Here is a 26593-nt window from a genome sequence, read left to right on the forward strand (position 1 = left end):
CATTATGACTATTGGAAATTCTGAAACATTTCTTGAATGATGAGCATGTACACTTCTCAAGGGTAGTTCGCCTCTTTGCTTGGTATCCTGCTTGCATTAAAGTTGGACATTGTACTGTGGTGTAATGACAATACTTTTACTCCCTTCAACAATCAGACTTATGCCTATAGATAAAACTGTATTACAGTCAAGTGTGGCTGCCAAAAAATGAGCCCAGAGCTGCTCTGTGTTGTATAGTAATGTTCTGATTAAGGGGATGTCTGATGTACATTAAAGTGACAATGTTCTGAACTTTGTTTTCAGTCTCAAATCCTAAGTTTTGTTTTTAATCATTAAGGACATGGTTCAAAGCAGTTACAAAGAAAAATCTAAACTATCAAAATTTGTTATTTTGTCAATTGTATGTGACTTTATCTTGTGTTTTATAGATAATTTGGCTGTCTTGTGTTTCTTAAATACAAATGTCTTTATAGCAAAATCCTGTTCTTTGTGAAGACTAGGAAGTGTATTGTATATTGAACTAGTTCTTTGTGTTATTTTGATATTTAAAATAAATATAAAGTTCTTTGGTCCTCATAAAGCATATCTAGGTGTTATTGACACATTCTCACAGTATGGGGATGCAGTGATCTGCATGCCTTCTTGACAATTAAGTGCAAAGACCACAGGCAAATGGAAAATCAAGTATTCTGGGGCATGCTTATATAAATTTTATTTCTCATAAGCTAGATAGTATTTTGAAATATTTTTCATATTAAATGTATTAACCACTAAATGATTTAATGTTTTTGAAGTGGCTAATTAATATAAATTTAAACACTAATGATGACAAGTAAATAAAATGAACCACACTGTGTTTAGCTGAAACAACTTAAGCTTAAGAGCGTTTATGTTTGCTCTGCTAATTTGACAAATAATCGTTCCAGTATGAAATAATAGAAATTGTTTTTGAAAGTTATAACTCATACTAACATCTTTGCTTTAGAATAAACTATGTGGTAGCGTTCTCATTGTACATCAGTCTTAACAGATTTAAAAACCTCTATGACAGTTTCGTTTAAATATGAAGAGAACAGGGTTCGACTTCAGCCTGTATCAGTCGTATCAGTGAACGTAATTTCCTGTCTCCCCTTCATCATGGTTTATCCACTCAGGGACATTTTCCCTACATCTTTTGTTCACCCTTACCAATATCCATACATATTTGTTAAGTTTCCTACTGTCTCTAGAGGTAGTGTGGTGTAGAGGAAGAGCAAGATTCAAACCAACCTTCCTGTGGACATGTCCTGGCTTTGCCTCTTGCTGGCCCTATTGCTTGTCTCTACAATACAAGTGATGGGCTCTATTCTCACAGGGTTGAGATACACAGGTCCAGGGCTTAAAACCATCCATGGCATATAGTGATATTGTTAGACACCTACAATTTAAAAAACACCCTGGCCTGTTGGCTCAGTGGTAGAGCGTTGGCCTGGCATGCGGAAGTCCCGGGTTTGATTTCCGGCCAGGGCACACAGGAGAAGCGCCCATTTGCTTCTCCACCCCTCACTCTCTCCTTCCTCTCTGTCTCTCTCTTCCACTCCCGCAGCTAGGGCTCCATTGGAGCAAAGTTGGCCCAGGCGCTGAGGATGGCTCTGTGGCCTCTGCCGCAGGCACTAGAATGGCTCTGGTTGCAACAGAGCTACGCTCCAGATGGGCAGAGCATCGCCCCCTGGTGGGCGTGCCAGGTGGATCCCAGTCCGGCGCATGCAGGAGTCTGTCTGACTGCCTCCCCGTTTCCAACTTCAGAAAAATACAAAAACAAAACAAAACAAAACAACCAACAAGAAACCCAAGGCGTTACTTGTCCAGGGATTGCCTGTCCCCACCATCAGTTGTGAATTCTTGAGAATCTTGGTGTAAAGCCAGTAGCCACAGCCACCATTACAGCCGCCTGGCCCGTGCAGGTTCGCATTAGATTTGGACAGACGGTAATGAAACAATGGAGCCAAGAACTGGTGGGCCATTAGCTTTAATCCTAGCTTGCACCTGGCAGGCAAGAAATACACACAGTGAGAAAACACTTCCCTTTCCATTCAGGGCTCCCAAAGCCACTGACTTATCTGAGTTTCCTAGAATCAAAGGTTTCTAGCTCACCAGCCTTATTCACCTCTGTTCCCCATCTCCTTCTCTCTGCACAAACTGGCTTCTCCTTCAGTACTCTGCCATCTTGTCTGCTTCTCCTCTCTTTCACTTGGCGTTTCTCTGCTCTCCTACAGCATGGGCTCCTCCTAGAACGTAATCACTCTTCCTTTTTAAACCTTTTGGCGCAGAAGCCCTCCCCCAACACATATTAATACAATCATGCCCATCCCAAACAAGAAGGGCAACTAATATTATCACCTGGGGCGACGGGTTTCTACTTGGGCGGTGCCATCTTTAACAAAGTGAGCATAATATATTGATATTTTATCTGCCCAACACTTGGGTTTCATCTCATTTTGCTCCTAGGATCCCTAGTTAAGAAGCAAGCAAACATAAAATGTAGCGTACAGAAAATGTATCATAGGATTGTACACTTGAAACTTGTATAATTTTATTAACCAATGTCAACCTAACAAATTTAATAAAAAAGAACCAGCATGCAAACTAACAGGCCCCCTGTATGATCATTCACTGAAATAGGCACGGTCACACAAACTACACATTCAATTGCTGTGATTTTCGCCCACTCGGCCCGAGAAACCACGAAAAGAAAGCTAATGACTGGAACTGTGTGCGGGATACATTGGAGGGGCAGATGGCTAAAGCTATTATTTTTTTATTATTATTTTTTTTCATTTTTCTGAAGCAGGAAACGGGGAGAGACAGTCAGACAGACTCCCGCATGCGCCCGACCGGGATCCACCCGGCACGTCCACCATGGGGCGACGCTCTGCCCACCAGGGGGCGATGCTCTGCCCATCCTGGGCGTCGCCATATTGCGACCAGAGCCACTCTAGCGCCTGGGGCAGAGGCCACAGAGCCATCCCCAGCGCCCGGGCCATCTTTGCTCCAATGGAGCCTTGGCTGCGGGAGGGGATGAGAGAGACAGGGAGGAAAGTGCGGCGGAGGGGTGGAGAAGCAAATGGGCGCTTCTCCTGTGTGCCCTGGCCGGGAATCGAACCCGGGTCCTCCGCACGCTAGGCCGACGCTCTACCGCTGAGCCAACCGGCCAGGGCTAAAGCTATTATTTTTAAAGGTCTCTGGCAACCCAAGGACGGCCACTTTTACCATGGAAATACAAACTCTTTACAAAAGCAAAAGGCGCAGTTCAATTCTGAGCCACTGTTTTCAGGGTGTCGCAAATCCCACGCCTGGGTTTTTGGCCTCCTGGGCAGGGAGCCACAGGTGGCGGGGCAATCATTTAAATGAAGCTCTGCCGTCTCATTGGCCCGGCCCTGCTGCTCACCTATTGGCCCTTGGGGAAGAAACCTCTGATCGCTGATTGGTTCGTTGAGGACATGGGCGGTTCCGCGCGTACCCATTGGTGGAGGAGGGAAGTTTAAACTGAGACTGAAGCCACACCTGTGTCGACCCAGGCGAGTTTGTTTGTGGGAGAGTTTGCTGGGACCGTTCCCTTTTTTTCCTGAGGTGCCGCTGACTGGAAAAGAACAGGAGGTGCCTTCGCCGCGAAGCGACCGGCGGCTGTGGGTCCCGGGCTGCCATGGCGACGCAGCGAGGCTGCTGGGACGTGAGCTACGGGGAGCAGAGGCCGCGGGCCGGGCCGCCCGGTTCCCCGCCGGTGCTGACGCTCAGCCACTTCTGCGCCAAGCCGTTTCTGTGCTTCGGAGACGTGCGCCTGGGCGCCGCGCGCACGCTTCCGCTGGCCCTGCTCAACCCCAACGCCGAGCCCGCCGCCGTGACGGTGCCCCGCGGGTCCGCCGCCGGCTTCCGCGTCTCGCCGCGTGCCTTCGAGCTGCAGGTGGGTGTGCGGGGGCCGCGGGGCACCGTCCCCGCCGGCGGGCGGCGGGTGTAGTGCAGCCCCGGAGAGGGACTTAGGACGCGGGGGACCTTGGAGAATGCAGCCAGGTCCTGCCGCCCAAACGGGATGGTCGGGTCCCACCACTCCCGGAGAGGACGGGGTGGGTACCACTCGCTAGTGCGCGTGCGCAGAGCATCCCTCGGTGCAAGCCTCCTAGCATACTAGTAAACAGAGAAGCGTTTGTCCTGGACTTCAGGATTCGGGATCCTGCATCTGTTAGGGAACAGACGGCGCTTTGAATACACACCCTTGTATGTCTCTTTGCCTGTCTGTTTTTTTTTAGTAATGTCCGGAAGAGTACCCTGGTTAGAGCATCTTTTGATTGTTTGCTTGCAGGCATATCTATATGCCTTTTTTTGTCTGCGTGAGTGTCGGGGAAACCGGCCCCACCCAGAGTCGGGGTCGCTGCTAATGCTGGTGAAATGAGGAGCTTTGTGTGGGCGGAACGTCTGCCGGAAAGATGCCGCCGGAGCACGTGCGGCGCTGTATTCAGTATTGCTGCCCGAGTGTCGTGTTCAGGTGAACGCATCACATTTCATTGTTTCAGTGTTGTTTTCGAGAATTCCCGCGGTGGGTTTTCTGCATGACGTTAGCTAAAGCAGTGTTTCCCATCTTTTGCCACCCAAACCAGAGAATGTCAGTTCTTCTCTTGACTGCTGGGGCTTTTTGCATTGGAAGAACCTGTGAAAGTGTGAAGGCAAAGCTGAAAGTCTTACTAGTGTGTCTGAATGCTTTGGTCATCTGCCTTGAGTGTGGACAGTGGTTCCGGAGACGGGACACCTGCCTCTCCTTTCTGTTTCTTTCTAGGGCAAGTTTGATGCTTTCCTACCTACATAATCATCCCTTTTTGTTATGTGAAACGAAAGGGTTATATTTTGTTGTTTTTTTGTTTGTTTTCAAATTTACTGTTTTGTAGTAAGAGTTCACTGTTCTTATTTTTTAAAAACAGCTGTTTCTAATGTTTCATAGTTTCTGCTTTAAACCAAACTTGCCCCCCCCCCCCCCCCCCCCATGGAAAACCAGACTCAGAGTTTGTTTTGTCCTGTCAGGGTTTTAGATGTTAAAGGCTGACCTCCAGAGCGAGACTGCCTGGGTTCTGGTTACCAACAGTTGCCTTAAGTACTTAAAGCAGAAAGGCTTAAAGTTTTCTGGCTTTTGGTTTCCTCATCTGTAAAATGTTAGGATCACAACACTGCTTTCTAGGCATGTGAGGATTACAGGTGTTCTAGAAGACACCTGAGACTGTGCATGGAACATAAGTGTATCGGTAATCACGATGATGTGGTTACAGAAGTTTGTAGGGAAAGGTAATTTAGTTGATTCTTTCCATATTTGTGTGTGTGTGTGTGTGTGTGTGTGTGTGTGTGTGTGTGTATAACAGAGACAGAGAGAGGGACAGATGGGAACAGACAGACAGGAAGGGAGATGAGAAGCATCAATTCTTCTTTGCGGCACCTTAGTTATTCATGGATTGCTTTCTCATATGTGCTTCAATGGGGAGGGGGCTTCAGCAGACCGAGTGTCCCTTTGGGTTCAAGCTTCTGAGCTGTGCTTAAACCAGATGAGCCCGCTCTCAAGCTGGCAACCTCAGGGTTTCGAACCTGGGTCCTCTGCGTCCCAGTCTGATGCTCTATCCACTGTGCCACTGCCTGGTCATGCTCCATATTTTTTTGATGAAAGCGTTCATAATGAAAATTATTCTATATTTGAATTAGAAGTACTATTCATATTCTAAAAAAGTAGAAATATGTGACTAAAATTTTTTAAAAACTACTGATAACTAAAAATGATTTGAAGACTGGTCTATTGTTTTATTTACAATTAAGATTGTATTACAGTTTTATTTTGTGATGAACGTTGTTATTACCAGTAGCTTCCTTATAATAAAATGAGATTGGTTAGGAAAGTATATTTGACTGAAATGTTATGGTGTAGAGAGCTGGTGACTAGCAATTATTAATCTTACACTAGTCTAAGTTGTATATGATGTTTTATTATGCATCATCTACTGTTCTAATAATTTACAAATGTTCTTTTGATTACAGCCTAAGGAAAAAATTGTTATTTCTGTTAACTGGACACCAGTAAAAGAAGGTCGAGTAAGAGAGATTGTGACATTTCTTGTAAATGGCATTCTGAAACATGAAGTCATATTACTAGGGAATGCAGAAGAGCCCCAAAAGAAAAAGGTAATAAGTTTTAATCATTCTGTGATGTACTCTAAGAAAATAATAATATGGAAAAATTATTTTGGTAATGCTTTTGAAGCGAGTAGCATACATAAAATTTCTTATTAAAGACAATATGCAATAGTCATCAATTTGTATGTCTTGCTTATTTCTGCAGAATAGTCTTTGGGATACCATTAAAAAGAAGAAAGTTTCAAACTCTTCAAGTTGTAAGAAGAGGATTTCAAACGTTCAAAAGGTTAATAAAACGTTTAGCGTTCCCCAAAAAGGAGACAGAGTTAGGAGCCCACTACAAGCTTGTGAAAATTTGGGCAGGAATGAAAGCTGTTCCCCAACAGAGAATAATTCTTTAATTCCCAAAGAGAATAAAATGCCCATTTCACCAATTAGCCCCACCTCCAAAGAGTGCCTTGGGGAGTCTTGCCTGCCACTTTGTGTGCCTCGGTCCACAACCTACACATCTCTTCATCCACCTGAACGTGGGGAACTGTGGAAATTAGAATGTTCCAGCATTTCCCAAGATTTTTATGAGGAAGTCATAACTGAAACTTCCTTTAACTCTGAAAATAGTGTTAATGGCCTAATTGAAGAGGATAGCAAACTTATTTTTACCCCAGACTGTTCTTCAACTTTGAACATTACACAGAGTCAAGGGAATTTTCTACGTTCAGGTTCCTTTGTAAAGAATAGCCAGGCAGCTAATAATGAACTGGATTCATTGATGTGTGTTTCATCAGACACGTTTCTGACGGATAACTTAAGGCCTGTGCATTTGGAATCGCAAACTGTATGTGAAACTTATCAGACGATTTTAAGTCCAGATACTTTCATAAAAGATAATTATGGACTAAATCAGGAGCTAGAATCAAAGTTAATGAATCCAATTCTATCCCCAAGTCAATTTGTAAAAGATAATATGACACATATATCTATATCTCGACACACATGTAAATTATCACCATTATCACCTGAACATCGGGGTGCCAGCTCTCCCAAAGCTATTTTTGAAGAACCCAAAGCTTTGGAAATGAAACCAAATGGTTGCAGTTTTACAAAACAAAACCAGCCTAAATTTTTGGCAGTTCAGGATATTTCTGGTAACAGCCACAATACACTGCTTAAGAGACGCCCGATACTTTCCACTACTGTTACTAAACTGAAGCCTACCACCACCAGAGAGAACCAAACTGAGACCAGCAAGCCAAAGGCAAGACGGCATCTCTGCAGTGTTGTAAGTAAAGGCGAAAAAGGAACAGATGACGCAGAAGAGAAAGATGCTCTTCATTCCTTTCTTCCAGTGATAGACCCAGTAGAAAGTAAATCTAAGGGCTACAAAAGAGTAGTAAGTCCTTTCTCAAACTCTTCCATGGCTCATAAAAGAAAGAGTGAGGGGCACAGGGAAGATGCAAACGTGACTGCAGTTACAGAACATTTCGAAGTACAGGAAATCAAAAGAATCCATTTCTCTCCTGCGGAGTTGAAAACAACTGCTAAAAAAACAAAAAAGGGAGTAAAGCCACCGGTCTCCAAAAACATGGGCAACAGAGAGAAACTCGACTTGAAGAAGAGAACTGGTGAGTTGTCTGAAAACTTCCATGAAGGGTACTTAGGGCCTATTTTCTGTTTCTTTTGGTTTCATAAATTTGCCCTTGATAAGCTTGAATTAATATATATTCTTCAGTTGTCCGTCTGCTTAGTGGAGGATTGGTCCCGTGTAGTATGGGGCTGAGTTCTGAAATCGTGATCTTGCTCTTATTTAAGTTTTTATTGTTTTATTTGCTATGGTTTTTGATTTTTAAAAATGATTGCATTCAAGTGCTTATCTGGATTAGTGAGGTTTTGACACCCCCCAGCCCTGAGTTTTTTACTTGCTCTCACCTTAAACAAGCCCATATTGGAAGGCCCAGGTGCCTGGCCCCCTAATACCATCCCAGGGAATGCAGGAGAGGTCTTTGCATACCCTGTGCTCCCAGTGACACAGTCTGCCTCAGCTGTTACTTGAGAGTGAAGATGGGCATTGTTTTGGGGGAAACGTCACTCTTCCCTTTACTCACAGCCCGACCTCCACTGTCCACCTCAAAACCAGTCAAGACTAATCCCAGTGCACCATTTCCACCCAGAATACCTTTGATGACAGTCATGGCCCAGGCCGAAAACATCCACACTAGTTATTTAACAGGTAACCTAAGAGTCCCAGGACTCCTAGGAAATATCACACACATCTGTGTTTATGTCTCCTTTCTCTTTGGACAGATCCCCCTTTGAACCATTTTCCGTATCTCTAGCTCCTTACACCTGCGTCCTCTGGATTCACCATCCTTCATTTGTGCATGCCTTTCCCAGACAGTCCTCACTTTACTTTGCAGGAACGTGCCTCCCCCTGGACCACTACTCTACTGCTTTACCTGCACCGCTCTGGAGGGGTGTCTGTTTTCTCTCCTGTTTTTCCATCCTGCGGCTTCCGGGAGGGTGGTGGACTGCTCTCCTGTCTTCTTCCAGAACACTGAATTTCCTTCCTTCCTTAAAAACAAAGAAAAGAAAGCAAAGACCACCCAAACAATTGGACAGTCCTTTTTCATGCTTCACCCATATTCTCTTTGTTACAGTGAAACATGGCTCTCAAGGTTTCCCATCTGGCTCATGATAACTTCTCTAAACTCATACCGTCATTGTTCCTTCCGATTTAAAAACTTGGTAGAAGACCCTTCCCATATCCTGGCCTTTGTGTTCCAAGGTCTCATGTAAGTGTCCCCATCTCAGTCACCATCTCTCTGGTGTCAGCATTGTCTCTGGAAACCCAGCTCCAACATGGTCCTGCCCTTATAACGCCTGAAATCCTTTAATCCACCACTATGGCCACAGCCGGATGCCCAACATGTCCCTTCTCTAACTCGTTCAGCTTGGATTCCATAAGTCATGGTGACACTTACCTCACCTCTCTTACCTCATTGTGCTAGTCTAGAAAATTCCAATCCCAGTCCAGCTGTGCCTACTTTATGCCTGAACCTTGCTGTTTGGTCTTGAACTTCATGACCTCCGACCTCAAGTAAATATTGACTCTTTTCAGCTCACCTCTGTTTTCCTGGTTTATTGACTTTATCACTTTGCCATAGACTCTCCACGTTCCCTTCTTTTCTCCCGAAACCTCCAGAGCCTCCCACTCCTCCTTTCTTATGAAGTCCTGTTGGTTGTCCTATTAAAATAACTCATTTGTCTATAGCTTCTGTTTTAAGGTAAGTTCTCGTCTTTGCTAATGTGGCCACTCTGATGGCTTCCTTTGGCTCTGCCTCTGGTCCTGACACCTTTCATTCTTCTGTCCATTCTGTTCCCTAGAATATTCGGAGTGTGGGTTTTAGGGACCCACCCAATCAGTGTCATGGCTGGTGCTTTGCATTTGCTAAGTGGACATGATTGTGGAGAACTCTAAAACGGTTCATTTGGGGAATTTATTTTATTTTTTAATGCTCTTATTCTGCTTTATAATTTATTTTAGATGCTTTAGCATACAAAACTCCTAATTCTAAAATAAACAAAAGGACAAAACGCATTGTTCCGGTGGCACAGACTAACCTGACCTTCATTAGACCATTAAAAACAGGTAAGTGTCATTAACAGTCATGAAAAACTGGCATTAAATGAAGCAGTAATTGTATTGCAGATGGAAATGGGTTGAAAGTTTGGTTGAACAAAAGGCCTTGAAGAATTGTTCAAGTATGTATTCAGATAGCAGTAGGGTGTGTTCTCAGACGCATGGACAGGCTCACTGTGACTTGAGGATTTCTAAGTGAGCAGGCGCTGCTGCCTTAGCCTCCCTGTTCACTTGCCTTGCATTGCAGACGCCAAATGCCCAGCCTGGTAGAGGAAATGGAGTCAGTGCCCTAGGGGTGCCTTTGCTAGTCAGAATGGCCATTTGCTATATATTGTATAATAATGTGAAGGAAATTTTCTTATGCGATGACCTGATTGTGTCCTTAGACATTCCTAGACACCCAATGCCATTTGCTGCAAAAAACATGTTTTATGATGAACGCTGGAAGGAAAAGCAGCAACAGGGTTTCACTTGGTGGCTGAATTTCATACTAACTCCTGACGACTTCACTGTGAAAACAGATGTCTCTAAAGGTAAACGCCGCATTTGTGGGTAAACTGAATGATACCCTTGTTTGGACGGCAGGGGTTTAATGTGAATTTTTTCTTTTTAAATTGTACATATTTTGTTATGGCTCACTAATTTATTGACATAAATGCTAGGGATTGTGTCGGTGAGAATTTTTAGAGAATTCTGGACTGAACATACAGAACTTTGTTTTCTTCTTCTCATTCTTACGCATCAGCCGATGTGGTTTCCAGGTGAATTATTTTAATGCCAATTCCACCGGAGTTACAGCGAAATGGGCTGCTGAGAAATCCTGTTCAGAGTTATCTACACATAAAGCTAATGTCCTGGAGGATGAATTAACAATCCTATGTGGCCTCCACATTTAGGCGTGTTTTCTTCACCTTTTTGTTTTCCTTTTCTATGAAGCACGGTAGTTTAGACCTTGGCAGGCACGCGCTTAGAGTCACGGGCACTCTGAAACCTGGCTGTTGGGGGGGTGTTTTCAGCATCTCAGTGTACCATGGAGAGGAGACGACTCGTGCAGGACCAGATGGCAACTTGCTGCCCTTCCGAGTGTGGAGGGTTTTTTTCCTGATAGACAGTGGAACTAGACTGTGCCGCTCTCTGTGGAAGTGCAAGGACCACTTCAGCTCAGGAGAAACACGTCCTTTGGGAGGCCATCACAGAGGCTGTCTCGGAGACCTCCGTGTGGCTGTGTGCAGGGCGCCTGCTCCACTCTGTTCACAGAGCAGGGACGGATAAGAATGCTTGAATTGGGTGGTTTTGGTGGAGGCTGTGTGAGGTGGCTGGACTCAGGGTCCCTTTCGCAGGGAGAATCACCAGGTTGCAGTGGTAGATGGGCCTAAGGCACTGCATGAACCGGTGAACAGGGACACCCTTATCTTGAGACGGATAAGAGAGCGGGCGTGGAAGGGCCAGGGGTAGATTCTGTTCAGCCATCTTGAATTGCGTTTCTTGCCAGATTTAAGGATCTGTATAGATGTTTAGAGAGAGCCATTCTTTTTGTGTTTTGTTTTGGTTTTACCCAGTGAACGCTGCTACTGTTCTTCTGGGAGTGGAGAGTCAGCATAAACCGAGTGTCTCCAGGGCTCCCACAAAAGACGAGGCGTCCCTCCGAGCTTACACAGCCCGCTGCAGGCTGAACCGACTGCGCTGTGCGGCCTGTCGCTTGTTCACTTCTGAAAAGATGGTGAAGGCTATCAAAAAGCTGGAGGTTGAAATCGAAGCCAGGCGCTTAATTGTTCGAAAAGACCGGCACCTCTGGAAAGACGTGGGTAAGAAGAGTATAGAAATCTTCAGATTAATTTTTTTTTAAATGCAGAGATTTTTGTATTTCTCAGATAAATATATCCATGATTTGGCTTTGCTGCCTCCAGTTTCTCACGAGTTTAAGCATCGCCACGTATGTTTGAGTGGAAGTGTAATTTAATTTATTTAAATGAACTTATTTATATAAGAGATCAGCCCCTCTCCACTCCGTGCCCCCCCATTTCCCTCCCTGAACTGTATTTGTTGTGGGCGGGCCTTCCTGACTTCTCCTGTGTTTCAGGAGAGCGGCAGAAGGTGCTGACCTGGCTGCTGTCGTACAACCCGCTGTGGCTGCGCATCGGTCTGGAGGTGAGGAGCCTTCAGCGCTTGAGAGAAGCCGCCTCCTTACAGTCTGTACTGGCAGTAGACCTCTTAATAAACATGTGGTTTCACTTACAAAGTCATCTGGTTAGCTTAATAGATCTTTCAGTTTAAAATTAAAGGTCCTTTAGTAAATACTCCTTAGATTAGTAGACCACGCCGATATATAATATTGCCATTTAATTTTATAGTAACTTTTAGTTTCTTATATATATAATTGAGTACTAGATATAATAACTAGTATGCTCCTTTTTGATTGTTTACAAATGACAAAATTAGACCGTTTGAAATGCATTTTCTAATTTGAATGTTTATGAAACCCACTGAGGGGAGTGTTACTATTTCCACCCACTAAGCAGGAGCTTAGCTGTAGTGTGACTATTTGAATGCCAGTTAAAAAAATATGCTTTTATTAAAAATATCCACTTTCTGGTACACTTTAATATTTTTAGGAAATATTGCAGGTTTTGGAATACAACAGTCTTTGGAACTGAAAGGAATCTTTATAATAATCTGGCTTTTATTCATCAGGAAACTGAGTCTGAGAAAGAACAAATGATAAGAACACTGATGTCACATGACTTGACAGTGTCCTTGCTAAGATTTTTAACTTTAATTGAATTTAAATTCAGTTCAGTTTCTTATTTCTTCAGTGAAAGGTTAATGAGAAAATCATATACCAGCCGGCTGTACTTCACCTGTCACACCATTCTGGAACCTCAGCTACATAGGGTCCCTATCGGGGACTTAGCTTTCCGCGGCAGACGTGGAAAGCAGAGCTAGACAGACTCGCAGTGCCTTTTAACACAGGGTGCAGGTGGAGAGCGTGCCACTTCACCCCTGTCCTGCCGGCCTACTCACATAAGGCAGGGATGTGTTACCTCCCACAGGGACACACAGGCCTGGTGGTGGGCTGTGGAACCCTTGGCAGGAAGGGAAGGAGGGACGAGTAACTGAACCAAACGTTCTACCGCACCACCACACCTTAGCGCTGTTAGTGGGCGCGATCTTTGAAGGTTTTAAGAAAGCTTCAAAGGCCAAAAAAAAGTAAGTCAGCAAATATTAATACTTTTCTGTGTTTTCATCCTTACATTTTGTCCACATAAGCTTATAGACCATAATATGTTTTTGGCTTTTTTCTAATTGCTTTAAAAATCACACTAACAATAATGGTATGAAACTAATTGTACCTTTAAATTAGTATAAACCGATTTATACTTCTCAAATTATTACCTAAGATGATTTAAAGATGGTTTTTAACTTACCTGATAGAAAATTTAGAATATTTAGGATTCTGTTTTATCTTCATGATGTACTTAGTGTGACAGTTACAGTATAATTAAATTTGAATAAGATGCCTACATTTGAGAATTCTTTAAGGACAATATTAAAACACAAGTATTGCTTGTCAGGAGATGTTAAAGAATTTACCTTAGTCCTGAACTTCTTTTTCATTGTGACATTGTGTATCACACCCACTAAAAGTGCACAGAATATGCACACACAGTTTGCAGATGTTATTAGCAGGTGTCTGGGTCCCTTCCCTGCTGTTTAGGAGGTAGGATGTTGCCGGCCCTTAGAGGAGCGCCATGTGCCTTCCCGTCACCTCCCTCTGCATCTCACAGACAACCTAGCCCTGACATGAGCTTCAACTTCCTTCCAGACAGTTTACGGAGAGCTCATCACCTTGGAGGACAACAGCGATGTCACAGGGATGGCCGTGTTTATTCTGAACCGGTTACTCTGGAACCCTGACATCGCCGCCGAGTATAGGCACCCCTCTGTCCCTCACCTGTATAGAGATGGTGAGTAGTTCTGCCACGCTCAGCCTCCCTCTGGAGTGTGCCAACGGCTTCTCATTCTCCCTGTCTCCATGTGAATTTACCTGCTGGGGGGAACACCAGTGTGAATAGAGTCCTCTTTCTACGGCCCTCCCTCCGACCACCACCACATTTTAAGGGAAAACTGTCACAGGTTGACTTGCTATACTTTTATTGCACTTTCTTTAAGGTCATGAAGAAGCTCTGTCCAAGTTTACATTGAAAAAGTTACTGCTGTTGGTCTGCTTCCTTGATTATGCCAAAGTCTCCAGACTCATTGATCACGATCCTTGTCTATTCTGTATAGACTCTGAATTCAAGGTATAGCTTTCACTTTGTGTCTGATGCTGTCTATCACACATATAAGGCTTTTTCTTGCTTTTGTCATGTCTTTGTTCCTTAGAGAAAGTTGATTTCTCAAGGGACAGTGCTCTGGGGAGGAGGAGAAGGCTCACCCTGTGTGTCCAGCCCTCCCCTTGCAGGTGGACAGGGCCAGCATGACAACCTGTTCTTTGACTGAGAGTGAACAGACTGCACCTCTGAGGAATCGATCTGTGGGGAAATGTCTTTCCTGACTTAGTGTATTAGCAAACCAATGCTAAGTTTTAGAGTATATTTTAAATTATGAGCAAACTTTTAAAGGGTTTACATGTACAGAATGATTACAAGGATACTTTCTTTGTAAACAAAATCATACTATTGGCATGTAATACATGTGACTGGTTTCTTGTAGACTAGTAAAGAAGTCCTTCTGGCTTTTTCACGAGACTTTCTAAGTGGTGAAGGTGACCTTTCCCGCCACCTTAGCTTGTTGGGGTTACCCGTCACCCACGTCCAGACACCCCTGGATGAGTTTGATTTTGCTGTTACGAACCTGGCGGTGGACCTGCAGTGCGGGGTGCGCCTGGTGTAAGTATAAGACCTAGAATCGCTGTACTCGGAAATAGACTGGGACTAAAGTTTCCTGGAAGACTTTTTTTGTGTTTACACAGTCTATCTTGCTTTTTCATATAATGAGATGAATCAGGGTTAAACAGCTGGAGTGTCTGTGATGTGTTTGGGAAGAGGGGGTCACTTTGAGGCCCAGGTGCCTGTCCCCCACCCGCAGTGTTTCCCTGCCCGCGTGGGACTGCAGCGCCCAGAGCAGGGAACTAACTATACTTTCAGACAGGGAACATGCGTGTCCGCAGTGGTTCTGTGGGCACGGCAGCGCTGAAGGCCAGCGAGTGTATCAGCCTCATTCCCACACGGGGACAGGAGAGGTACAAAGCGACAGTAGCCTGCCCAAGCTTTACATAGCAGAACTGGGGTGTGGCTCGTGGCGTCTGAGGTCCTATCACAGGGCGCTTCCTCGGGACCTGCCCGGCAGTCCCAGAGTGGGCTTGGGTATGTGCACAGTGGGCGTGCAGTTCCCGCGTGGGAATTGGAGGGGAAGCAGCTTCAGTGTGGGCCCCGTTGGCTCCAGGGTTTCTGGGTTGGAGGCACTCCTCTTATTTCTAGGAAACTTTCCTGTGTGTTATGTTTGACATTTGTGAGCAAGGGACCCCTAGATTTTTATGAATCTCCACTTTTTTAAAAACAACATGTACGTCACATGCTTCCTTCTATGGTGAATTTCTGTACATGTTCTTTTCTGATTATGTATTCTCACAACAAGGTAATAGTCTTTGAATTTTACTGTAACTTTCTCTTGAGCCATTTTTATATAGGTTACAGCATTTATTGAAAACGTGTCCCATATTATGCTTCTGTATGTTTCATATGATTATTTCATGAGTCCAGGTTGCCCCCTCTATTTTACGGCCTATAGGAATTCACTTTTTTAGGCTTCTCCCACTTTACATGAGGAGCAGTGACTGGTACTGTGTCCGCTGCCATTTTTCACAATGAAAGACTTTGGTTGCAGGATTACTAAGGATGCTTATGCTCTGTGGCTGGTCAGGACCCTTCAGTAGTGAAGCGACTCCATTGTACACAACAGACTTCTGTTCTCCTCAGTGCCCTGTGAAGCCCTGTTTTGCTTACGTGTGCTCTTGTGTCGTTTCCTGTCACATTTGTCCACTCACCTCCGCCCTTGGCTTCAAGGGGAAAGGCTGCTGGCTGACTGGGGGGCAATCGAGTTTTGGCAGAGTGCTTTAGAGTCTTTCTAACCAGAACTCTTTCAACTGGGGGGACTTATGTAGGTGATAACTATATTTCAGTGAAGTTTATTTTTTGTATGTTTCTAAATAACAATCTCATTGGAAAATTCCTGTACTGTGTATTAGGCGAACCATGGAACTTCTCACACGGAACTGGGACCTCTCAAAGAAACTCAGAATCCCAGCGATAAGTCGTCTTCAGAAGATGCACAATGTCGACATTGTTCTCGAGGTCCTTAAGTCGAGAGGAGTTCCGTTAACTGATGAGCACGGTAAACAGTGAAACTATTTCTTCCCAACGGGAGTTCCTGTGCACCGACTCTGTACTTAGGGCTGTCTTGTCTTTTGCAGGAGGTGCCATCCTATCCAAGGACATCGTGGACAGGCATAGAGAGAAGACGCTCGCTCTGCTCTGGAAAATAGCGTTGGCCTTCCAGGTACAGCACGTTGATACACTCTGCGCTTTTTATGTCCATAATGACTGTGACTCCTAAATGTTATTCTGTCTCAGGAACTGGGGTGCTCTTCACAGCACCCCCGCCCCTTTGGGGTGAGTGCTGTCCCTTCCTGCAGGTGAGACACTGGAGGGCAAGGTCACATCCCGGGCAGGAAGGGGTTGAGGCTGGAACCGAGGCTGTGTGGTCTGAAATCCCTGAATTAAGCCATTGCCCTGTCCACCATTCCACGTCGGCGTGTTTGCCCTGAAAAAATAGAAGACTTGAACTTCTCCGGAATAAAAGTAATGTATCAAAAGTTGCATTATCCTTTGAAAGGACAAAGCTATTTCTCTGTGTTTCAGGTGGATATTGCTCTTGATTTAGATCAGTTAAAAGAAGAAATCGACTTTTTAAAATGCATGTGGAGGAAGAAGAAAGCGACATGCGCGCCCCTGGGCCTGGCAGCCCCGCTCCGGAGGAAGGAGGAGCCCGGGCCACTTGGGTCCTGCGGGCGGCCCGACGGGAGTGTGCCACTGCTGCTGGAGTGGGCACGCGCCGTGTGCGCCTTCTACAGCCAGAGGGTCAGCTCCGTCTGTGGTCCGCCCTGGGTCTTCGGACCAACCTGGTTCAAGTCCTGTGCACTTCCTGCACGAGTCCTAGATTTCTTAAGTAATTTAGTTTATATGGATTAAGCAGGCTTTTCCTCCAATGAGTGAAGGCATTGTCATATACCATGTCACCCGTCATATAAATCATGATTTTACATATCACTAAGAAAAAAATGCCTTAGTTGGGGGCATTAATAGGAGACCCTTGCATAGAATGGGCAGCAAAGGATCGCACCTCATATTAAAGGTGAATGCAAGTACACCTGCCACCAGAAAGAGGCAGCAGCGACCCTCCCCACTGGGCAGGGTGAGGAGAAGGCAAGGAATCTAAGCTGAGTTATCACTTGTCAGATTGATGTGGATTTCTCTCTGAAATTCACCTGCGAGTGTAAGTACAGGAAAATGAGCTGTCCCGGCCACATGGATACAGTACGTGGTACAGTGTGTATGACCAAATATGGAGACTGTTACACCTTGAGCAGTTGTTAGGAAAATTGTCAAATAAGTGCATGATCTCTGTTCTTATTAAGAACTAGAGGCCATTGAAGGCTCTGGGAAGGAGTCCATCCCATACCCGTCTCTGAATTTCTGGTGTTGCTGGCTGTCCTGGGCTTGTAGACATAGTATTCCAACCTCTGCCCTATCCTCTCAGACATTTTCTGGGTGCCTGTCTCTATGTCTCTCCTTTTTTTACAAATCTACCACTTGTATTCAGAATCCCCCCTAGACATGATCCAACCCAGCTCAATAGTATAATCAAATTCTATTTTTAGAAGAGTTAATAATTTATAATTGAGAATTTGGGTATGATTGTTGTACTATACTAGGTGATAGTAGTAATTATGTGGTTTTCTTAGCTATTAGAAGGAACTATGGATGACAGAACCACAGTATCTGTGTTACTTGCCGAGTACTGTCATTTCCGTTTCTGGCCTTTCCGTCCAGGTGGAGAACTTCACAGTGTCCTTCTCAGATGGCCGTGTGCTGTGCTATCTGATCCACCACTACCACCCCTGCTATATGCCCTTGGACGCCATCCGGCAACGGACGACTCAGACCGTGGAGTGTGCACTGACGGGGTCAGTGGTCTTAAACTCATCGTCAGAATCCGATGACAGCCGTCTGGATGTGTCTCTGAAAGCACCGGACCCTGGTCAGGCCCTCTCGCTTGGCTGACGCCTCAGACTTTGCCACATCAGTTTTGGCCAGCGCAATCTAACCTCTGTTCCTTTCTCAGTAGGAGGCCCCGCGGCCCCGCACACTGAGCTGCTGGAGAACGAGAGGCAGAACTTTCAGCTGGTGAGGTCTGCTGTGAGGGACCTTGGCGGGATTCCGGCCATGATCCATCACGGGGACATGTCGAACACGATTCCAGACGAGAAGGTACAGAAAGGAAGGGTGCCTGCTTTGGGGGCCGACAAGGAAACGTCCCGGAAGACGAGAGCTGAATGCCATATCCTGCTTGCCTTCATCCTGCCATTTTCTCGCAGGTGGTTGTCACCTTCCTGTCGTTCCTCTGCGCGAGGCTCCTCGATCTCCGGAGAGAGACCCACGCTGCTCGACTCATACAGATGGCGTGGAGGCAGCACAGGCTGCGGGCAGAGCAGAGACGGCACCAGGTACCCCAACAGTCAGAACGCAACGCAGGCTTTTGCTCTTGAGGTGCCACTCGAGATGTTCTCGATGCGGTTTTTACAGTTAACTGATGTTTGAAGTTACTGAGGAGATCGTGATAACCGTGTGTGCTTCAGTTTGGAGATGGCTGTTTCTGCCTAGTCCCTGCCGTTCCCTTCACCTGACTCACCTTCCCACGCTGTGTCACCCTTCCACCTCGCCTGCTGTCGGGCACCTTGTCCACTGTGCAGATTGGGGGAAAATGAACCGGGATGCTCCTCCCTCCATTCTCCCGGGCTCCTACTCGCCTCCAGGGACCAGGAGTTCTCCATTCAGTGTCAGGCTGTGCTGTGGGGCCTCAGCCTCAGCTGGTGCTCCCGGCCTGGGCGTAGTGTCTGATCCTGCTCGTTCCGGCTGCCAGGAAACCACCTTTTCCCTCACTGTTCATTATTGTCAAGTAGCGTCTTGGTTTCCCTCGTTTCATTGCTCAGAATGTTAAGGACCTAGGAATAGGCTTTGTGACCCCCGTAGTACTGAGGTTGTGTTACCATGAAACAGATGTTTTCCTGAGTTTTGAAAAAATGTCATTTTTAACAATTTAAGAAATGGCCCCCTTGATCAAGTTGGAAAAACTATTTTCATCCTTTTTTTTTAACTCCCCGCTCCTTCCACTAACAAAGCTATATTGGTTTGGAGAAACCAAACCAAATAAAATAAGTGTCCATGCTTAATAAATCTTATCAGATAACTCATATGTATGTTCCACCCAATATTGCACTTCCATTTTGATCATCAGCACATTTATTATAAGTTCTCAGCATCCATGCAAAACAGCTACGTGCTTGTTAATTAACAAAAGAAAAAGAATGTACTGGCTGAAGTAGCCTTTTCTCCACGTCAGTAAGAAATACATTAGTTATTCTTTCCCCTTATCACCTGATCTCCCTCCCCTATAATCCTGTTACCTTGGTTCTTGCAGAAAGTTTCTGCTTCTGATCAACAAAAGAGGAGGGAGAAGATTCAGGAGGTTTTGTCTCCCTAGGCAGCCTCTCCCTCTTCCTGTTAACATCAATGTTTGTATCCTGAGCAGGATTTTTCCATGCAACACTGGTAGTCCGCAGTGGGTAGAATACTACACTCCTGGTGGGCCTAATTCCTCAGCCTAACTGTAGGATTGTCCAGGCTTTTCTCACGCCGTGGAGCAGTCCTCCATGTGACCCTCACCATGTCTTTGTATTGCTTTAGTTCGTGAGTAACCTTTTTCCTTTGTCAGAGCAGCAGCTTGATCCCTTTCGTGGTTGACTATGTAGATACCTACTGGTTATGGTTAAGTAATAATTAGACTCTATAGCAAGTCTCTGTCCCGCATGGCAATGTGAGGGGCTGTCAGACATGCATTGTGCTGTCGCTTCCCCCAGAGGGAGTAAGTCATATCCTAGTTTCCAGTTCAGGGCACTGAAGTGATCCGTCCAGCCTTGGAGGGGGCAGCTAAGTGAGTAAAAGCATGAACTCTGAAGCCAGGCTGCCTACTTCCCATTCCGGCCATCCTACCAGGGGACTGACCATCCGCTAGACTGCTCTGCCTCGGTTTCCTCATTGTCAGAGTAGTGCCTGTCCCTCTGTCCTTAGGGTTGTTATCGGACTAGATGACTCACTTGTGAGGTGTGTAGAATGGTGCCCGATGCCTGCTAAGTATTAATATGCATCATGGTTCATTGTTCGTAAGGGACAAAGATGCAGGCACAGACTCCGGTGCCCGCAGGGCAGCTGGCACCTCTCTGCCACAGACGCTGTGGGCGGCCCCAATTCTCTGTCTCACACCAGATACTTCGTTCTCTCGCACCCATGGAGCTTACAGCCAATGTATTCTGTGTTAATGGGGTGATTTACTTCTCCCTTTTTGTGAGTTCCTTTGTTCAAATTGTAACAAAGCAATGTGACCTTACGCTATAGAGCATCTTGTTCATTTTAGGATCTGTCTTCCTTATTTTCTCCCCGTCTTCCAACATTTCCTAGGAGATTTGGTCCTGTCATGTAAAGACATTTGCACATCCACCTATCAGTTGTTCTGTCCTGCCCAGAGGTGCCCATTCTCCAACTGTGAGCATTTCCAACAAGTCCCAGGGTCTTTTATTTCCAGGATCAATTTGATTAATATTTAACAGATGAGATCCTTACAAATAATTTAGGGTCTCAAGTGACTGTTTTATTTGATTTTTTGTTTCTAGGAGAGAGACAAAGCTGCAAGAATCATCCAGTCAGCTGTAATCAATTTCCTGAGGGAGCGAAGACGGGAAAAGGAGGCCCAGGCCGCGGTTCTCATTCAGAAGCAGTGGCGCCGCCTCCTACAACAGAAGAAGTTACTGATGGTCAAGAAGGAGAGGCTGGAGAAAGTTCAGAATAAGTCAGCACTGGTTATTCAGGTAGAGCGTCTTGGAATTTTTGAGTTGAAAAGATTTTAATGACTTTTTAAGGAAGAAAATGAAATATGATAAACTTTTAAATTATTGCAGTTTAGGCTCCTACATTTTATCTAGTACTTAAGTTTAGCAGATACTTAGGGGGCGTTTGACATCTTGTGTCCCGGAATGTGTCTTCAGTTTGACTCAAATCAACTCTTGTTTTTAAGCAAAGTGTTTAAAAGATTAATACATTCAAATGTGTGAAGTGTAGAAAGTCATGTCTCTTTTACTTTGTGTCTCTTCTCACCTCTCGCAGAGACACTGGAGAAGGTATTCCACCAGAAAGCGCTTTCTGGAACTGCGGGCATGCACAGTGGTCCTGCAGGCCTGGATACGGATGAGGATTGCCACCGCCACTTACCAGCGGTGTCGCCGGGCCGCAGTCACAATCCAGCGGTGCTGGCGAGCCCATGCGGTGGGGCAGCGGGACCGGCGGAGCTATGAGAGGCTCAGGTCTGCGTGCTGCCACATCCAGGCCAGGTTCCGGAGGTGGCAGCACCGCCAGTTGCAGCGTCAGGTCCAAGCCACGCGGACGCTGCAGAAGGCCTTCCGAAGCTGGCACGCCAGGAGACGTGCCGAGCGAGAGTGCTGTGCTGCCGCCATCCAGGCGTGCTACCGGATGCACAGGCAGTTACAGCGGTACCGCTGCATCCGAGCTTGCGTAGTCATCGTCCAGGCTCGAGTCCGCGGTGTGCTGGCCCGGAGGGCATACCGGAGGAAGCGGGAGGCCGTCCTGACGCTGCAGAGGCGCTGGCGGGCCCGGCTGCAGGGGGCGGGGGCACGCAGCCTCTACCTGCAGATGCGGGCTGCGGCCATTTGCCTGCAGGCCGCCTCTAGGGCCCTACGCACGCGCCGTCTGCGCAGTCGGCTCTGGGCCGCCCGTGTGTGCCAGTCGTGCTGGAAGATGAGACGGGACAGGCTTTGCTTTCTGAGTCTTAGGGGACTTGTCATCTGGGTGCAGGCATGCGTGAGAAGACACCAGCAGTTGAAGAAGTACAAGAAGGTGAAGACAGCCACCCTGGTGATTCAGATTCATTTCCGCGCTTACCTGTGGGCCAAGGAAGTTCGAGCATCTTACCAAAAAACACGCCGTGCTGTGATTGTTCTGCAGTCTGCCTGCAGAGGCATGCAAGCCAGGAAGAGGTTTCATCATACCCTCACATCTGTCATAAAGATTCAGTTGTACTATCGAGCTTATATCTCCAGAAAACAATTTCTGAGCCTAAAGCATGCTGCCATCAGGTTGCAATCAATGGTCAGAATGAGGCAAATGCGGGAGCGGTATCTCCACGTGAGAGCGGCTACACTGTTTGTCCAGCGGAGGCACCGGTCCCTCCAAGTGGCTGCGGCGACCAGAGCAGAGTACATGAAGGTGCGGGCATTCTGTGTCCAGCTGCAGGCCTGGGTGAGAGGCTACCTGGTCCGGAAGCAAGTGAGGCTGCAGAGAAGAGCTGCTGTCTCCCTGCAGTCTTATTTCAGAATGCGGAGGGCGCGGCAGGACTACCTGGGCCTGCGCCGGGCGGCCCTGGTCATTCAGAGCCACTACCGTGCACATAGAGCGTGGGCTGTGCAGAGGCAGGACTTGCAAGCCCAGAGAGCAGCCACTTGCTTACAGGCAGTGTACCGAGGTCACAGAGTGCGCCAGCGCCAAAGGCAGTGGTCCAGGGCTGCCCAGAGAATTCAGGCCGCCTTCCGGGGCTACCGCGAGAGGCGGAAACATCAGTCTGTGCTTTGGGCCGTGGTCAGGATTCAGAGGTGGTTCAGGGCGTGCAGGACAGCTTGTGAACTCCGAGCCCGGTTCTTACGGACAAGGAGGGCTGCAGTTTCTCTGCAGGCCACCTACCGGGGCTGGAGAGTTCGAGAGATGCTCAGAAGGGAGCATCAAGCGGCGACAAAGATTCAGGCTGCTTTCAGAATGGCCAAGGCCCAGAAGCAGTATCGATCGCTAAGGAGAGCAACCTTGCTCCTGCAGCAGCGTTGGAGGGCACGGGCCACAGGGAGGAAGCAACGTGTGGGGTGCGCTGAGCTCCAGAGCGCAGTGCTGACGGTTCAGGCCGCATGGAAGGGGAGAACAGCCAGGAGGCGGATGCAGAAGCGCCACAAATGTGCCAGCATCATCCAGTCGTACTACAGAATGTACGCACAGCGCAAGAGGTGGAAAGCCGTGAGACAGGCTGTGCGTCTGCTTCAGGTGCACTATCGGGCCTGCCGTCTGGGGAGGACACAGCAGCTCCTGTACTGGAAGACCCAGGCCGCTGCTGTAACGCTGCAGGCTGCCTACCGAGGGATGCGGGCACGGAGGAAACTGCAGGAGTGCCGTAGGGCCGCCATCACCATCCAGTCCACATTTAGAGCCTACAGCGCCAGGAAGCGGAGCACAGCCCACCGAGCCTCAGCTGTCACCATTCAGAGATGGTACCGAAATGTCCAAATGGCAAACCGTCAGCGCCAGGAATATTTGACATTAAAGACAGCAGCGACCCAAATCCAAACTGTTTACAGGGGCCTTAGAATGAGAAGGCATGTGCAGCAGCTGCATGTGGCTGCCACTCTTATTCAAGCCACGTTCAGAATGCACCAGTCCAAAGTGAGATACCACAAAGTGAGAGCAGCAGCTGTTGTCATTCAAGTACGATACAGGGCATACCATCGGGGGAAAGTGCAGCGTGCGCAGTATCTGGCAGTTGTGAAAGCTGTCAGCACCCTTCAGGCCGGTTTGCGAGGCGCGCGAGTTCGGCAGGTGCTCAGAGAGAGGCGGGCTGCAGCAACACGGATTCAGTCCTGCTACAGAAGGTACAGGGAGCAGGCCTATTTCGCTAAGTTAAAGAAGGCGGCAGAAGCAGTCCAGCACAAGTTCCAGGCAGTAACAGCAAGGAATGTGCACGTTCAGAGGTACCAGAGGCTAAGGCGTGCTGCCATCCAGATCCAGGCCGTGTTTAGGGGCATGAGGGCGAGAAGACATGTGAAAACTATGCATGCAGCCGCCACCCTTATTCAGAGGAGGTTCCGAACCCTGCTGCTGCGGAGGAGATTTTTGGCTCTCAGGACAACTGCCGTTTGGGTTCAGAGAAGGTACCGTGCGAATGTTCGTGCCAAGCAGCACTTGGAATTTCTACGCTTACAGAAGACAGCCACTCAGATCCAGTCGTTGTTCAGAAGTTGGTTGGTAAGGAAAAGGGTGCAGGAAATGCACACAGCTGCCACTGTCATCCAGGCCACTTTCCAGATGCACAGGGAGCAGGTGAGGTACCAGGCCTTAAAGCACACCGCGGTTCTCGTTCAGCAGCGATTCCGGGCACGCAGAGCTTCACAACTGCAGAGAGAGCAGCAGGGCCGGCAGGGGCACACGGCTGTGGCCATCCAGGCTGTGTACCAGGCAGGGAGAGCAAGGCGGCTTTCCCACGGGGAGCGCAGAGCCGCTGTCATGAAACAGAGCACCCACAGGAGGGACATGCAGCAGGTGCTCCACCGAAGGGTCCAGCGGGCAGCAGAAGTGACACAGGGGAAATACAGCAAAGGTGAAGGGCAGGCTCGGCAACACAGTGGACGGGTGGAGATGGACTCTCAGGACAGTACTGCCGCGGAGCGGAGCCAGCAGCACCGGGCTGCCATCATTGTCCAGAAGCACTTCAAAGCCATCACTGCAAGGAGGCGCTACCTCCACCTGTGGGCCACTGCAGTTTCCGTGCAGAGGAGGTACAGGGTGTTGGCTATGGCACATGCCCACGCAGCCGTGCGCCCACAGTCCCCCTGCAGAGGGGCGAGCGCATCGAGTGGGACCCGGCGCGGTCACCCGGCCACCGTGCTTATCCAGGCCACGGACAGGATGTGCAGGGCCAGGGCTGCTCTTCAAACCGAGACAAGGGCAGCTGTTGTACAGAATTATGACGGGTCCTGTGTCAGAGCAATGGCGGGAAGGGGACAGGTCCTAGCCGTCCAGGAATCAGTACAGACTCTTGGAGCTGCTAGTAGAGGCGTGGCAGTTAGACCAGATTTGGGAAACGGGTGCGGGGGAGAGATGGTAGCCGTTTCCAACCGGCCTGCATCCTGCGGTGATGGACCTGGAACCCAGCACGCAGCTGCTTGGAGCCCAGTGGTCAGGTGCCCCCCGGAGTCCAAAGCTCCCCCAGTCACTGGTGCTCAGGCCGCGGAGTGTCACTCACAGAGTGTGGCTGTGGGCACAGTTCCAAAAGCTCCTCGGGAGGTGGCCACAGGGACACTGGAAATGCAGACACGCGCTGCCCTGCGAATTCAGACCTTCCTTCAGATGGCTGTGTGTCGGAGAAGGTTCGGCCAGCAGAGGAGAACCGCGGTCACACTGCAGGGGTTGTTCCAGGCTCGGTGGGCCAGGAGGCGGTTCTTGCTGCTGAGAGGGGTGGTGCTGGTGGTCCAGAGTCATCACTGCGCCCGTGTGTGGGCAAAACATCAGCGGCAGGTGTACTTACAGACCAGGAGCAGTGTCATCATTATCCAAGCGAGAATGCGAGGATTTCTGCAGAAACGGAAGTTTCAGAGAATTAAAGACAGCATTGTAACAATTCAGGTATTTCAATACTTAAATATAAAGCCTGCTCTCTTTGACCCATATATGTTAGACTTTGTGAAATGAGCTTCAGCAGATCATGAAGAATAGTACTTCCAACTACTGACCATTTCATCAATCTTTTAAAATGAAGCATTATTGAGAGGAAAAAAGGGGCACCAAGAAAAATTTAGCTAAGAGAGCAAAGAACTGGGGTTTTTCTAGACAACTGATGCATTTCAGCAGGTCTAAAGCTACCATTCCTAGAAGGATATATGGTTTGATGGGTGGGAGTTGTCCATTGGGTGACATTATTTATAAGTGAAGGATGAAAAGCTAAGGTACACTGATATTTGGCATAATATAGGCCCTATGGAATGACTTTAATCCTGTACTCACCTGCTGATCAGAGCTGCCCAGACCAGATGGATGCCTGTGTTTTTTTCTGAGTATTTAAACATTTGTTTGCAGGGCACTTTTATCCTCTGGAGAGAGGCCCAGGAACTGCATGAGGTTCCACTGCCCGTGCATGACCTATGCTGGTCCCAGTGTGGGCATGTCAGCATCTTGCTGGGCTGCTGCTAAGCTTAGAAATAATGTTTTCATTCAGCAAATGCCAGGTGCCTGAAATGTGTCCAATACTGTTGTGGGTGATAGGGACAGACAGGAAGGTACACTTAGAGGCTGTCCTCAGAGAACTTAAGCAAGGCAGAGTAATTATAATATAGAATGAGAAGGAACCTCAAGAAGGCAACCTGGGCCAGTCCTGTGGTCAGGGAAGGCTTCCCAGAGCAGGTGGCCTTTTATGCTGAGATCTTAAGAAGGATGAACTGGAAATAGCCCAGTAAAATGTATTGAATATATTGAAGGGACATTCCAGTGGTAGCAGATGACATGGAATTTAAAGCTAGAGAGTGAGCCTGTGTCATGCAAAGAAAAAAAAAAGAGACCAGGATGGTGGTAGAAGGTCTGAGATGGTAGATTCTTCCAATTTATAAAAAAATAAATGAATAAACGTCCCCCTTCCCTTTTTCCTATGGTTGTGTGTTGA

General features: G+C 47.4%; 1 protein-coding gene across 2 annotated transcripts in view; it reads left to right on the forward strand.

The window, feature by feature from the left end:
* Positions 1 to 3562: 3562 nt before the first annotated feature.
* Positions 3563 to 26593, forward strand: part of ASPM (assembly factor for spindle microtubules) — a 33086-nt gene continuing 10055 nt past the window's right edge. The window contains exons 1-18 of one of the 2 annotated variants that reach the window (XM_066379890.1): positions 3563 to 3940; positions 6046 to 6189; positions 6347 to 7763; positions 9683 to 9787; positions 10165 to 10311; positions 11338 to 11583; positions 11859 to 11926; positions 13602 to 13743; positions 13949 to 14079; positions 14492 to 14667; positions 16026 to 16171; positions 16251 to 16336; positions 16699 to 16917; positions 17890 to 18097; positions 18182 to 18327; positions 18435 to 18563; positions 20787 to 20981; positions 21277 to 25563. In XM_066379890.1, coding sequence (XP_066235987.1) covers positions 3683 to 3940; positions 6046 to 6189; positions 6347 to 7763; positions 9683 to 9787; positions 10165 to 10311; positions 11338 to 11583; positions 11859 to 11926; positions 13602 to 13743; positions 13949 to 14079; positions 14492 to 14667; positions 16026 to 16171; positions 16251 to 16336; positions 16699 to 16917; positions 17890 to 18097; positions 18182 to 18327; positions 18435 to 18563; positions 20787 to 20981; positions 21277 to 25563 — 8250 coding nt within the window. In that variant the 5' untranslated portion in view covers positions 3563 to 3682. The remainder of the gene's footprint in view (positions 3941 to 6045; positions 6190 to 6346; positions 7764 to 9682; positions 9788 to 10164; positions 10312 to 11337; positions 11584 to 11858; positions 11927 to 13601; positions 13744 to 13948; positions 14080 to 14491; positions 14668 to 16025; positions 16172 to 16250; positions 16337 to 16698; positions 16918 to 17889; positions 18098 to 18181; positions 18328 to 18434; positions 18564 to 20786; positions 20982 to 21276; positions 25564 to 26593) is intronic. The other variant, XM_066379891.1, reaches the window with a different exon arrangement.

Source organism: Saccopteryx leptura, chromosome 1 (assembly GCF_036850995.1).
Source record: "Saccopteryx leptura isolate mSacLep1 chromosome 1, mSacLep1_pri_phased_curated, whole genome shotgun sequence".
Lineage (NCBI taxonomy): Eukaryota > Metazoa > Chordata > Mammalia > Chiroptera > Emballonuridae > Saccopteryx > Saccopteryx leptura.